Below are 14,918 nucleotides of genomic sequence, written 5' to 3' on the forward strand. Positions count from 1 at the left end.
ACATTATAGGAATCCACTGATATAAAATGCCCAGAATAGGCAAATCCATAGAGACAGAAAGTAGGCGAATGGTTGCCGGGGGTGTGGGAGGGAGGAAATGATTGCTAATGGGTCTGGGGCTTCTGTGTGGGTTGATAATATTCTGGAATTAGATAACTGTTATGGTCGCACAACCTTGTGAGTATACTAAAAACCACTTTAAAAGGGTGAGTTTAGCAGAGTGAATTTTGTGGTGTGTTAATTATAACTCAACAGAGCTATTATAATAACTTTTAATCACTTAACATTTAAAATTCAGTTCCTCAGTTACACCAGTCACCGTTCAAGCGCTCAACAGCCACATGTGATTAGTGGCTACATATTGGAGAACAGATACAGAACATTCCCATCACTACAGAAAGAGACAGAGCTGAGCCGGGGCTAAATGTCTCTGAGAAGGGATGAGACTCTACCCTACTTCAGGCGACACTGGCCCAGACATCATCCAGAGCTACATGCTTTGGGATGCTAAAGGCCAGCTTCTCTTTTTTGTCTTTTGAGACCAACCCTCCTTTCCTTCCTGGTACTAGCCTCCCACTTGGGGGCCTTAAGACAACTTGATGGTTTGGAAATTGAGCAACAGAGGGCTCAGAAGAAATCTTCACCCCTTCTGTAGAGTTTCCCATCCGTGCCAGCCACGGTCCCAGGGCCTCTGTTGATCATGCATCTGGGCACACACTGCCAGTGTGGGATCTCCAAGTTCCTTTAAGAGCTGGTTGTTTGGAATTCCAAACATTTTCCCATAGGGCCATGATTATAAATGGTAGCTTGATTTCTGGGCCAGCAAGCCAAAATTCTATTTTACGTACAATTTATCTATCCAAATACTCAGATTCACTTTTATCCCTTCGGCATGTGGTAAGTTTAAGCTGTTCCCACAGATTGGGTTCATCAGGCTGGCACAGAATCACAGAAGAACCCGTACAGGGGCTGACAGGGCATTTAGGTTCGTGGTTCCATTTTCCTGACTCTGAGTAGAATTCTAGCCTGAGATATCGAAGTCAGGTGGGAACCAAGGGTGGTTTCTATTGCTCCCTTCATACTTGTCTCTATTATACAGCTAGTCTATAATGCAGGTATTATTTGTAGATTTGGAAGGAAGGTTATTTTAAGAACTCAGCTGTGATGACCGGGTGGTGAGTGGTGAGGGCTCCCCATTCCTAAGCCCCTGCGATGAGGGTGATGCTGTCTCCGTTAGAGCATTTCCCACCCCCTTCAGCCTAGAGGCTGCGTGACTGTTCCCAGGCCACCCCCCTCTTCACTGACCTGCTTTCGGAACTTCATCCAGGTGCAGGTGATGGGCTGGGTGCCTGTCACTTTACCAAACAGCTCCACAGACTCTCCTGCACGCACCTTTTGGTCCTCCGGAAACTGGATGATCTGGGGGGGCATGGCTGCAGGGGACAGGCGAGAAGGTGAGTGAGGAGGAGGGAGCCTCAGACTTGCCCATCTCATGCGACACTCCTGTCCACATCGGTCTGCTGCTCCTCTCTGGAGCCTCCAGGGTAAGACTGAGGGACGTGGTCACTGCTTCGGAACATCTGAGCTGGTGGACTTGCTAGGCTTGTTCACCTCTTTATTTTGATTCCCTGGATGTGGCCCATACAGTGACATGGCATTATTCTCCATTTGTTGGTAGCTCAGGAATTTGTATCTTGCCCTAATTTTTTGAATCTACATTCTAACTCCTTTATTAATTAGACAGCACCTTGCTCTTTAACCTCCAGGTCACCTTGGCTGAGAGGCTCAATATGGTTCATGTCCCCAAATGCCTTCCAATGGAAACAGACAAGATTCCATGTGACAAGGAAGACCGAGCAGAGCATTAAACAGCACAGAGCAGATCGCCTCCTTAGAGACAGAGTGAAGGGCAGAGGGTTAAGCAGAATTTTGCAGAAGGGATGGGAGAGTCACTACTACTGTGTGATGCTGTCCTTACAGGGGAAGCAGGAGAAAAGACAAGTAAGTGAGAGGCTGGGGACCAAGCTATGCAGAGGCTCTGGGGGAAGGTTCAGCCTGAATAACGCTGAGCTTGAACGAGGTGTGCCCTCCTGGGACCACATGCCCAGCGGTCTGGCTAGCAGGACAACGGAAAACCCCTCCTGGTAGATGACTCCCTTGCCCCCACACATTGCTATGACCAATTACCTGCTTTTAGAGGTGTCTTGGGGGCAGGTTTCTTTTTCACAGTTGCATCACCTAAAACGAAGAAGTTCAGGGGTTACTTTCTGTCAGTTCTGTGTTTCCCAAAGCTCCTGAATCCTAGGAGGGCGCTGTCTTGCCCGCTGGCCCTTCATCCAGGCAGAGCCCTCAGTCCTGTGTGTCTTTCTGGGGATCTTGCTGTCTCACACAGACAACCTCACAATCAAATGAATATCAGGACTTGGGGGCCTCTGGAGGGGGTCCCTGAGGCCTCCATTGAGAGAAAAACTAAACAATGCTTTAGCCTCCATTATCCATTTCAATGACCATACCCAAACTCACTCACTATTCTCTCACCCCAACTTTCAGGAAACTCAGAAAGGAAATTATGTCAGATAAACCAACTAAAATTAGCCTTTGGTGTGGATCCAAGGGTCTCAGGCTTCCTTTGGGTCGCAGACTGTGGACTGGTGGCTTTCATTTTTTACATCTTTGTTGAATGGATCAATGAATGAATGAACAAATGAATGAACTAACCAATGGTCTCCTCCATTCCCACTGCCAAACAACTCACATTTTAAAAATGACCCAAACAGACCAGTTTTGCAGCACAAACCTATTCATTTGGCTAAATAACAATGTGGTAAATAGGCAAAAATATCTTCAGCTATCTTCATGGCTTGTTTTCTCATTTTTTTTAGGTCTCCGCTCAAAAGCCATCTAACCTATTTATCCAAGCGAAATGAATATCTAACATGCAAACAAATACCTGAACGTGAACGTTTATAGTGGCTTTATTTATAATTGTTCAAAACTAGAAGTTATCCAAATAAACTCAACTGAAGAATGGATGAACTGTGGTACCTTTATACCATGAAATACTACTCATCAATAAAAATAAGCAAACTACAGATATACAGCATGGATGAATCTCATCGGTGATTTATCTCTTAGGCTAAGAGAAACCAAAATCAAGGGCTACGTACTGTATAATTCTATTTCCATTACATGTTCGAAAGGGACAGAGAATAGATTAGTGCTTGCTGCCAGAGGTGAGTGGTGGAGGGGTTGGCCACTAAGAGGCACAGGGATATGTTTTAGTTTATTTTAATCCTCACCGAGAACATGCATTTTTTTTTCATTATTGATTTTTAGAAAGAGAGGAAGGGCCCTAACCGGTTTGGCTCAGTGGATAGAGCGTCCGCCTGCAGACCGAAGGATCCCAGGTTCGATTCCGGTCAAGGACATGTACCTTGGTTGCGGGCACCTCCCCAGTAGGAGGTGTGCAGGAGGCAGCTGATCGATGTTTCTCTCTCATCCATGTTTCTAACTCTCTATCCCTCTCCCTTCCTCTCTGTAAAAAAAAAAAAATCAATAAAATACATTTTTAAAAAAAGAAAGAAAGAGAGGAAGGGAGAGAGGAATCAAACCCACAACCTAGGTAAGTGCCCTGACTGGGAATTGACCCTGTAGCCTTTTTCGTTCCAACTGACTGAGCCACCGGACCAGGGCGAGGCACAGGGGCATGTTTTGAGGTGATAGAACCATATTATACTGTGATGGTAGTTACATGACTGTAAGCGTTTGTCAAGGTTCACAGCACTGTGCACTAGAATGGGTAAGTTTTAATGTATGTAAATTATACCTTAACACAAAAAAATGGAGGAAAGTCATTTAACCAATGAGATCTTCCCTAACCACTTTATATCAAATATCAATCCTACACCCCTAGCACTCTTTATCATGTGTACCCCACTTTATCTCCCTCAGGGCACCTATCCCCATGTACAAACTATTTATTTATTTATTGCTTGCCCTTAGCCTCCCCCTAAAGCAGTGGTTCTCAACTTTGGCTGCACATTAGAATCACCTGCGAATCTTTTTAAAATTCTGATTTCCAGGCCTCATCCTCCGGAAATTCTGTTTCTTTGTTATGGGGTGGGGCTACAACATTAGTATCAAAGAAACAGAATTTCCGGAGGATGAGGCCTGGAAATCAGAATTTTAAAAAGATTCCCAGGTGACTCTAATGTGCAGCCAAGGTTGAGAACCACTGCCCTAAAGTATAAGCTGTGAACCCAATGTGCCGACACACAGCTGCACTCGATAACTATTTATTGGATAAATGAGCAGGGTTTTGCCTCTGCATGTTACAGAGAAGCAGTGTTATGCCCTGGCTTGGGCACGGAGTTGTTCTGTGGCCACAGGTAAGTCAGATAACTCTGTGGGCTGTCAGTTGTGCATCAGTAAAACGGGAGGAGTGCTGCTACCCACCTGGGAACCCCGAGCATCCTGTAAGCAGTTGGTCCCTGACAGAAGCACACTGAGAGCACGGAGCTGATGGCTGCCAGTTACGTGGCTGAGCCCAGGGAGAGGCCTGCCTCCATCAAGTTCACCCTAGTTCGTCACCATCATTGATCTGTCCATTCAACTCATAAAGACTTACTGAGGGCCTACTATGTACAGGGCACATGCCAATCAGTACAGACTACTAGCCGGGGCACTGAGGAGAAAACCAACCAAATGTAGAAATCAACTTGTCTTCAAGAGCTTAAATGTCAAGACACGTGGCCTTCTTCTTTTGCCATAAAGGACATTTATAGGACAGCTGGAAAATTTTTACTAAGTCCAATAAATTAGATGATAGATAGTATTGTATCAGTGCTAATTTTGTGTTTTGATCTCCCAACTGTTCTTTTATAAGAGACTGTTATTAGGAAATATACACTAGAGAATTTAGGTGCAGAGGACAACATATGTGCAACTTACTTTCAAACTGCTTATAAAGTGTGTGTGTGTGTGTGTGTGTGTAGTGGGAAAGAGAGATGGAAAAAGAGAGGGAGAGACAAAATATAAAGCAAACATGGTAAAATGTTGATATTTGGAGAATATGAGTGAAGGGTATACAAGATTTATTTGTATTATTTTTGCAACTTTCCTATAAATCTGAAATTATTTCAAATTAGAAGTTGAATAGAAAGTTTAAAAAATAAATTTATCCAGCCACATGACATGGCTGTTCACATGAGGGGGAAAGGAGATGGTTAGGAAGGGTTAAAGGCTGGGGCACAGAATGGGCCTGCGGACTAGAGAAGATCTGGACTAGAGAAGCGAGCAGCGCCATCCCATCACTCAGGGACAGGGAGTGGCTCTGAGCTGAGAACCAGGGTGATGTTTGGTGGAGGTTGGCCAGAGCACAAAGCTGGGATTAGAGAGCAGTGGTGTGAAGATAGTATGACAATTTTAATCCCAGAAAATTAAAAATTCATTTCCTCAGTCACACTAGTCACATTCCAAGTGCTCAATAGCCACACGTGGTTAGTGGCTATCATGTTGTGCAGACATAGAACACGGCACTGTCACAGAAGGTTGCATTGGACAGTGCTGGTGTAGGATGCCAAGTCTGAGAGTTGGGTCTTTGTCCTCAGTCTGACTGGGCTAGAGGACATCTGGCGGTCTCTACAATCCCTGGGTACAAGGACACCCAATTAGGAAGCTACTGCCATACTCTTGGAAGGAACTGGTCACACAGCACCAGCTTGGATAAAGGCAGCTTCTTTTCTTTGGAGAGAAGCAGAAGATATAAATAAGAGACAGAGGAAAAGTTAAATAAAGTAGGGGCTAAAACAAGAGGGAGGTACAAATACTCCTTAGAGAATTCTTGCTTGGATAAATGGGGTAAATTATATTGATAGATTATGGAATTTGGGAGTGAAAGACGTGGTTTGACTTGGTGAGAGTGAAAGTGTCGGATGAAAGAATTTAATCTGTATGTAGGCAAAAGCCCAGGATCAGAATTCAGAGATCAGAGAAAGGTTGGTGGAGAATGGAAGTGAAAGATTTTAGGATCAAAGATGGAATATCATGGAAACTGATATGGGTTAGCTCTTTGGGGAAAAGAATGCAGTGAAGGTGAGCAGGGGCCAGGGTCTGATCCCAGGCGATGCCCACAGTGAGGAGCTGGGATGAAGGAGAGGGGCTGTGGAAGGATTCCGAGAGGCAGAAGGACAGCCACTGTAGCCAAGGGAAGAAGACAAGGAACACTGGGAAGTGAGCTTTAGGTATGACCAGCACCGAGTGATGGGTGGTGTGGGAGAGGGCAGGTGCAGTGGGACAGGGGTGTCGGAAGTCACTCCAGAGGAGATTCTAAGGAAACAGGTGGGGAGTCAACTAATCCATCCAGAATTTCAGAGGTGAAAGCGACAGAGAGGAATGGAGTGACAGAAGAGGAATGTCAAGCTAAGGTTTCTTCCAAGGTGAGAGAGAAGAGTCTGAAGGCTAGGAAAGGGAGAGCTCAAAGATGCTAGCCAGGAAGAACATGAGAAAGACAAATCCCCCACGAGTGGATACTGGATGGGACACGAAATACCCATGACTAGCTGAGCCAGGAAGCCCCGCCCCCCCAACCCCTCTTCATCCCAGGCTGTTGGGAAGGCAGAGGGCATAACTGGAAGGGAGAGGCTGTCAAGGGAAGAAGAAAGGCTTGGACCACAGCCAGGCTCTGACCTCCTGTGGAGAGGGAAAGCCATCCGATCAGAGGAACTTTGTGGAGGCCTGCTGTGGGCTTAGCTGTGTCCCCCCAATTCGTATGTTGAAGCCCTAATGCCCATACCTCAGAATGGGACTGTAAGATAGGGCCTTTGGAGAGGTAATTAGGTTAAAGTGAGGTTGGGAGGGTGGGTCCTAAGAAATTGGGACACAGAGGAAAAGCCATGTGAGGTCACAGCGAGAAGGCAGCCATCTACAAGCCATGAAGAGAAGCTTTGGGAGAAGCCAAAACTGCTGACACTTTGATCTTGAACTTCTAGTCTGTGGTGCTTTATTAGGACGAATGAATGCAGCTGTGGTTGGGGCTCTTGGGGCCGGAAGGAGGCTGACAGCCCCTGGAGTGGTGGGCCAGGAGCTGATAAGGAAGGGGCAGCAGCACAGTATGAAATCAGATGATGCCAAAGTCCCACGCTGAGACTTATATTCTTCCTGGCCACCCTGGGTAAACCTATGTGCCAGAAGTAGAGTCTGAGCTAATATCTGTCTGTCTGTGTTACAGACAAGTGAAACTGAAGGCCAAAGTTTTATATTTGTTCTTTAAATTTGGAGCTTCTGCTGTTTGAATTGGTTAGCATTTGAAACTGCTTTGGTTCCTATTAGTAAAAACAACTTTAAATGCCAGCAATGTTCTGTATCCTATTCTACACATATTTTATATGACCATCTGCTGCAGTCCATTGTTTCTGGGCTTAGAAGAACCTGACTTACGGGTTGGAGAGCTGAGTCACCTGATTCCAAACTGGTTTTCTGTAGAGAGCTGGATTCAGTTAGCTGTTTTAACCCGTGGGCACATCATCCTTTTTCTCATTTGGTTCTTACCCCAATCAAACACAGGCAGGGCACCTCACACTGTTTCCATTTCACAAAAATGGAGATGGATTTGCACAAAAGCCAGATGACTTGCTGGGTTCGTAAGAGCACATGTAGCTGAGTAGAAATACACCCCAAATCCAAACCAGGATCTTCTCCCACACCACTGCGTGTCCCCTTCTCCCAAGGCCCCCTCCCTGCCCATATCCAGTCACTAATATATGCCAAGTCCATCAACTAAAAAGCTCCTCGGACTGCCACCTTCCACATCCCCTCTGTCACCATTCTAGTTCTAACTATACCACTCCTAGGCCCCGCCCTAACATATCCATCATTCTGTGTCCAAAGTTGTCTTTCTTGAATACAGATCTGTCTCAACCTCTCCTGTGACTGCCCACTGTCACTCAGGATCAAGTCCGACTCATCTTCCAAGGCCCTTGGGGATCTGCTCCTGGCTTTCATCTCCAGCCTGCTTTCTTACTGCTCCCTCTTGGGGAACACCCTCACCCTTGCCTTCAATGCTCAAATTTAGCGTGCCTCATAATCACCTGGGAAACGGCTAAAAGCACAGATTCCTGCCCTTGCTGGTTGGTCCCTGCACCACCATCAGGGGCTCGGGGGTGGGCACTGTTCTCTACACTGAATGCCTTTCAGTTTCTGCAAAATCAGGCTTTTGCTATCAGCTCTTTGCTGACTGTTGCACCTTCCTCAGGCAGGTCTCAGCTCATGGCTCACTACTACCAGGCTGGGTTCCATGCCCCTCTGAGGAGGTTCTATCTCCACACCCATCACAAGGCAATGCAATTCCAGAAACTTGCCTCAACATGCATATACGACAGCAAGTTACCTGGAGACAGGAAGAGGACCCATCGTGCTCACCTTTTGTATCACCAGTGCCTAGCACGGTACCTGCCACATGCTTGAGAAATAGCTATGAAAGGCATGAGTGAACCCTTGAGGGTCTCTGTTAACCTGGGAATTCCAACAAACATGCCTGGGCTCTGATGCTGAGACATGGGTCCTGGGGCTTGAATCCTGGTGCAACTTCCCATGAAAAGGAGAAGCCTCCTGTCTGACCAGCTAGATGAAACCTGCCAGGTGCTGAGCCTTCACACTAGACGGGAGAGGGAGGCTGGAAGAAGTGAGGCAGCCCCATGAAAACATCACGGATCAAAGCTTTGAATTTGGTTGACACCAGGGAAACTGGGAGCAGGGGTGGGGAGGCCAGCCTCTAGGTGTCTGCATAATCCACCTTTTGCTTCTGCCCCAGCCTGTCCAAGTCCTAACCTAGTCCTGGCCTCATGAACCTTCTGCCCTGGCAGGGAGGAGATCAGCATGCCACAGAAATTTCTAGACTGCTCCATCCGAAGGCATCTGAGTACATCTCTCCAGTGATTCAAGGGTGGAAAGACCAGAGCAAGCATTGGGGAGATATTTACAGAGCTCGGAGGCGGGTCTCACGGAGTCAAAAGGCTCTGAGATAATGAAAAGCAAAGGAGAATCGGGGATGAAGCTGGAACAGCCTTGGTACCAGTAGGTCCCTGGTCTCTGCCTCTCTGGGGACATTGCCCTTTTTAGGTAGTTAACTAAAAATAGACATAAAAATCTTCACAATTCCCAAAATCAGCATTAACTTTTTGCCAAAGGCTCCTGAAGGGGACTTGGCCTGGGTGAAGGGTGGAGGGAGCACCCACACCACAGGCTGTGTCAGAGCAGGAGGGTAGCAGTGAGGCCTGGGGGTGGAAGGCTGAATCCCACTGCCCTGCACTGGAGCAGGCTCAGGGCTCAGGGCTCAGGGCTCAGGGCTCAGGGCTCAGGGCTCAGGGACAACCCCCAACCCCTCCCCTGCACACACCAGGCTCCTTCCAGCTCCTTCCAGATTTGTGCAGAAATACTGGTGATTTTCCCAGAATTAACATCTCTGGGCAAATTTCCTGGACACATCCCCTCACAGCAAAGGCTGCCACATGAGAAGATTCCACAGGAACACTGCTCCTCTTGTTACTGCAAACACCCACCCCCAAGCCCCAGGACACAAAACGCCAGGATGGTTGTGAAAGAGGCAGCCGGTAGGGCTGAGACACTGCCAGGGTGGCCTGACGGGCGTCCTCCAGGCCCTCCTGCCATTTAACTGGCTTGTAGGAGATAGTGGCAGAGCCGGGAGGAGTCAGGCAGCAGCTCAGGAGTGGAGGATGAGGGCATCATCGCTTCTCATAGACCAATACTCTGATTGGGAATGACTGGGAGTTGGTACCAGCTTTCAAAGACATTCATGGAAATACCCAGCTTCTCTCCCAGGCCCCACAGCTTTCATTGTCAGGCGAGTCTCCAAGTCTCAGCCTCTCCAGTATCTCCTTTTAGCCCTTTGGATCCTATCAGGATTTAACATTCCCCATGACCTGGAGAGAATATTTACAAGAAGGGTTTGATTCTGGGGAAACCTTTTAGGAAAACTGGACACTGCTTCTGATATCCAAAGACACTTTTAAGTTGACATGATGTTTGGTTTCCAAGACAGACACATATGGGAGGTCAAAGCAAAGAGATCTACAAGCATCATAATCTGGGGGGGTTCAACGTGGGGACTGAAGCCTAAGTGACCGGTGCCAGAGGGCAGCTCAGCCAAGGCCAGGCCTGGAGCACAAAGGGGCGTTCAACCTGCCTCTCCCCAAATCCCAGAGACACGGTGGAGGCAGGGACCCTTAAAGCATGGAAACTCATGAACTGATTTGGAAAAAAAAGCAAATACTCATTCTATCCCTGTCTCAGGCCAGGCACTGACCTCATGTTGAAAACGTGCCCTATAGAAGCCCATCGATCTATTTTCTCAAAGACCAGCAACTCTACAGACCGACAGGCCTCATCCCGAGTCTGTTCCTGCACTGGCATGGCCTCAGCTGTATTTCCCAAAACCATTTCCTTAAGCCCCACTGATGTCTTCTTCACACAAAACTCCATTCAGACTCTTTCCAGCTCAAACACCCTAGACCTGGGCCTTATGCTTATGGCCTCCTTCCTGCCAGGACATGTCTGCTGCTGTGTAACACAACCCATGCTGGCTTCAGCCTCCACACATTATGGGACCAAGGGGAGTCGGCTGACCCCACCTGAACTGTGTCACTTAGAAATACACTCCACTGAAGGGCCTGCTGTTGGAGCTGGAAAGCCTGGTAGCAGTCGGAGACAGTCCCCACTTGACATGTGAGGAGGCCAAGGTCCAGGGGGCAAAGGGCTTTTTCACCAAGGCCTCAGGTTCAATTAGTGATAAAACCAAGACTTTTGTCCCCTGCCCTCTATCCCGGTGGCTATCTGGCCACACCCTGTGCCTGAGCAGGCTGCCGCCCACACCCGCTCAGCTCAGGGGAGGGGAGCTCTGGGCCGGAGGAGTCAGAGTCTATGAAGCTCCCTGACCACTGCCGTTAAATGCCCATTAGGAGGGGAAAATCAGTTGTAAAATACATTGGGACAATAGACAAAAATTGAATGTAGATGTGGATTAGATAGCAGTATAGGGTCAATGTTAAATTTCCTGATTTTAATAACTGCATGTGGTTATGTTCCTAGGAGGTATACAATGAGATGTTTAGAGGTTAAGGGCACGATGTTTCTAATTCATTCATTAATGGTATGTGTATCTATATGATAAGTGGCAAAAATGTATGCATATCATCTATATAAGATATATTGTAAATATATAGCTGTATGAATATATGAATGACAAATTCAGTGGTTCTCAACCTTCTGGCCCTTTAAATACAGTTCCTCATGTTGTGACCCAACCATAAAATTATTTTCGTTGCTACTTCATAACTGTAATGTTGCTACTGTTATGAATCGTAATGTAAATATCTGACATGCAGGATGGTCTTAGGCAACCCCTGTGAAAGGGTCGTTCGACCGTCAAAGGGGTCGCGACCTACAGGTTGAGAACCGCTGATATATATATGAATATATACATACCAAATGATAAAACAGTACAACAAAATGTAAATAATTGGTGAATCTAAGTAAAGCGTATATAAATGCTTCTTGTACTATCCTTGCAACTTTTCTGAAAATTTGAAATTATATCAAATAAAGTTATTTAAAAATTCCCATTGAGAGGGATGCAGCAAACACCCTGACAGGTCTCAAGATCCAGGGAAGCATGCCATTCCCGCCCACCACCCCCTCTCCCCCCGCCAGCTCCAATGACCGTCAGACCTCTGCACCCCAAGTGAAGACAAAAGTGCTGCCTAGCCTGTGTGGACAACACAAAGTGTGGCTCTGAGGCTATGCCAAGGCGCAGGTGACTGCTGTGGCAGGAGAGTAGAGCAGGGTTGGCCTCACAGTGTCACATCTCACTCGCCGTGAGACCCTGGGCAGGAAAAGTTAGTTGTCTAAGGCTCAGCTTGGCTCATCTGTAAAATGGAAACTGCTCAGTAGGGTGAGACTTGCCTGAAGCAGCATAGATTGAGCACCCAAGAAGATGCCTGTGGCACGGGCGCTCAATAAATGCTTATTTTCTATGACGAGCAAATGATCCTCCAAGTCAGGAGTCCTCACAATATTCATTATGGCATCGGTGCAGTCTCTCCCTCCAATAATGTTATCATTCCTCTTCAACCAAACCACATTCTTCTCCTCCCTCATAGCCTGGCCCAGAGTCTTCCCACAGGACCCCTCCTCACTCCTGTACCTGCGACTGGGTGTCTGGAAGGTTAACTTGCACTTGTCAGTTTCCTCTTGCCCGCCCCTGGGTGGGGCCCGGCCAGCTCAGCAACGGTGGGGCTCCCCCAGGCTCTCAGGTCCCCGTGTGGATGAGTGCTGTCCACTCACACCTGACAGCTCACTTACAGGACTGAACTCGGGGCTGCGGAGGGGAGGGCTGCAGAAGGGATCTGGCCACAATCTGTTTGACAAGAAAACCACTCAGCCTTCCCTTGGTCACTGGCAGGAAAGATGGATTTCCTGGTTACATTAGGTACTTCCCAGCCTTTGACAAAAATGAACACAACACAGCCAGGCCACTCAGGGACTCGAGCCTCTGGGCTTTCTCATGGAATCAGATATCTGGGCCTGGGAATGGCAACGCTGAGAGAAAAAAAAGCAAGTTGCAGAGGCACCCAGATCGTGTGATATAGTTGCATATATAAATGCAAATGCACAGAATACAGTAATTGCGATATATTTGATGTGAGTGGAATTGGGGGTAGATGAAAGAGGCCTTTCACATAGTACTCGGTATGTTTGGATACTGTTTAAAAGGTCTAAACAAGAATGCATGTTTACTTAACTTAGGCAATTAATAAGCAATGCAAAGTGTCCCCCCCCCCCCCCCCGAGAGAAAAGAACTGCGGTGCAGACCTAAAAGACACCCTCTTCATTTCCTATCTCTGGGCAGCTGCCTCCTCAGGTGCCTCCAGGAGCAACAGGCTGGGGTGATGGAGGTTGGGGGAGGGGACGGGCCAGCAGAGGAACTCCAAGTGGCCAGTGGTGTACATGAAGCCACATGTCTGCAATTCTAACAGGAAGGCTCTGGACGCAGAGGAAATTTCCCCTAGCAGACGAGCAGTGTCTGCGGAGCGGATCCCTGGTGGATGTGTGCATGTTCTAGAGATGCAGCCCTTCCTGCCAGCCCCGCCCTCCCCTAGCAGCACTGGGGACTGAGCCCCTTTCCTGCTCCCGCTGCAGGGCAGGAGCCCAGGCTTCCAGCCTCCACACTGCAGAGCTGAGCATCGTGCTCCCTCCCTACAGCGTGGAAACTGGGCGGGTGACTGATACTCTGAGGACCCGGGCATGAGGGGCCCAGAGGTGTCCAACTTAACCAGTGGTTCTCAACCTTCTGGCCCGTTAAATACAGTTCCTCATGTTGTGACCCAACCATAAAATTATTTTCGTTGCTACTTCATAACTGTAATGTTGCTACTGTTATGAATCGTAATGTAAATATCTGATATGCAGGATGGTCTTAGGCGACCCCTGCGAAAGGGTCGTTCGATCGCCAAGGGGTTGTGACCCACAGGTTGAGAACCGCTGAACTTAAGGGAGGCTGCAGAGGGGTGCCCTTAGGCTTCTCAAGGCCAACAGTGCAGGCCCGGCTTTCCTGGGACAGCTGGCTTCCAGCCTGCCCTGCCCACCTGGAGCGGCTTAAACAAATGCTGAGGGCTGGGCCGCACCCAGAGCTCCTGATTTAATTAGTCTGGGGTGCAGCTGGGCAGTGGTGTGTTTGAAGGCTCCCCAGGTGACCCGCACATGCAGCCAGGGTGAGAGCCCCTGCCCTAGAGCTGGATGATGACAACTTGACGGGAGTTCTCCACAGCCCTCCCTTACAGGGCGAGGAGCCAGGCCGGTCTGCTCTCTGTCTCCAGCTTGTTTTTCTCTTTCCAGTTCTCCCGTGACCCCACCTCCCCTCCCTCAGGACCTCGCTGGAATGGATGGACCAGAGCTGAGGACAGGAGGCTGCCGACCTCCCGGCTCAGACTCCTGCACTCCTGCTGTGCCCCAGGCTGGCGAGTGACCTGCCAGACCCCTGGCTCACAGGTACTTGGTGCGCTTCTAAGATCCGGCCTCTCTTCTGCTCACGTTTCCCATAACTAACAGAGCACAGGCATAAGAAATCCTTTTGCAAGATAACACCATTAACCCATTTTTACTAGGTTTTTCTTAGAATTGTTTATGCACTTCCAACAACTTATTAAAGGTCCACGCTTGGTAATCTGAGGCTCCCCACTGTGGTTAAATACTCATAAGAAATTATAATTCCAACTGGCAGACCCACCACACTGAAGGCTGGGCAGGCCCCCAGCACCACCCCCCCACCTCCCGCCCGCCCATGGCCTGACTGGAGTATGTGTAAGGGACGCAAGCTCATCATCAGGAGGGGACATGCGCTGCTTTGAAAAGAAAAGAGTAAAACTAAGTCACAGAACACTGTGTTGTAATGGAAATAGAGAAACAGCCTTGAATTAATAAAGCTCAATCACTTTCCTCTATTAGTACTGGTATGTAAGAGCTTATCTTGTTTGTTTTTTTAAATGTAGAAAGTGTGTGTTAGGGATGTTCAAGCAATTCCACATCCTCTGTTTAAACTGGAGGATGCGAAGCATAGTTCTAACAAAATTACACCAATAATTCATCAGTAGGGGAAGCCAGGGCTGCTGCATTGTGACTTTGTGAACTAGGCACTTTTGCCTTCACTGGTCCCTTCCTCCACTAAGGAAAAAATAAAATAAAAGATATCAATATACCAACATATGAATTATATTTCCAACTGTACTGGTAAAAAGATGAACACATTAATATTCTGAATGAAAACATTTTCTTTGACCTAAAGTGTATTTTTTCTTCTCATTTTATAAGAGGTTAGGATAGTGTTGGGCCTGTGAAAGCACCGTGGA

General features: G+C 47.8%; 1 protein-coding gene across 1 annotated transcript in view; it reads right to left on the reverse strand.

Moving 5' to 3' along the window:
* Nucleotides 1-14,918, reverse strand: part of MYLK (myosin light chain kinase) — a 166,415-nt gene that overhangs the window by 43,873 nt on the left and 107,624 nt on the right. The window contains exons 18-19 of the mRNA XM_070406351.1: nt 2,188-2,238; nt 1,306-1,433 (exon numbers count right to left, since the gene is read on the reverse strand). Of these exons, the coding sequence (XP_070262452.1) occupies nt 1,306-1,433; nt 2,188-2,238 (179 nt within the window). The remainder of the gene's footprint in view (nt 1-1,305; nt 1,434-2,187; nt 2,239-14,918) is intronic.

This window comes from Myotis yumanensis, unplaced genomic scaffold, assembly GCF_028538775.1.
Source record: "Myotis yumanensis isolate MYYU_CA2020_CCGP unplaced genomic scaffold, mMyoYum1.0.hap1 SCAF_2, whole genome shotgun sequence".
Lineage (NCBI taxonomy): Eukaryota > Metazoa > Chordata > Mammalia > Chiroptera > Vespertilionidae > Myotis > Myotis yumanensis.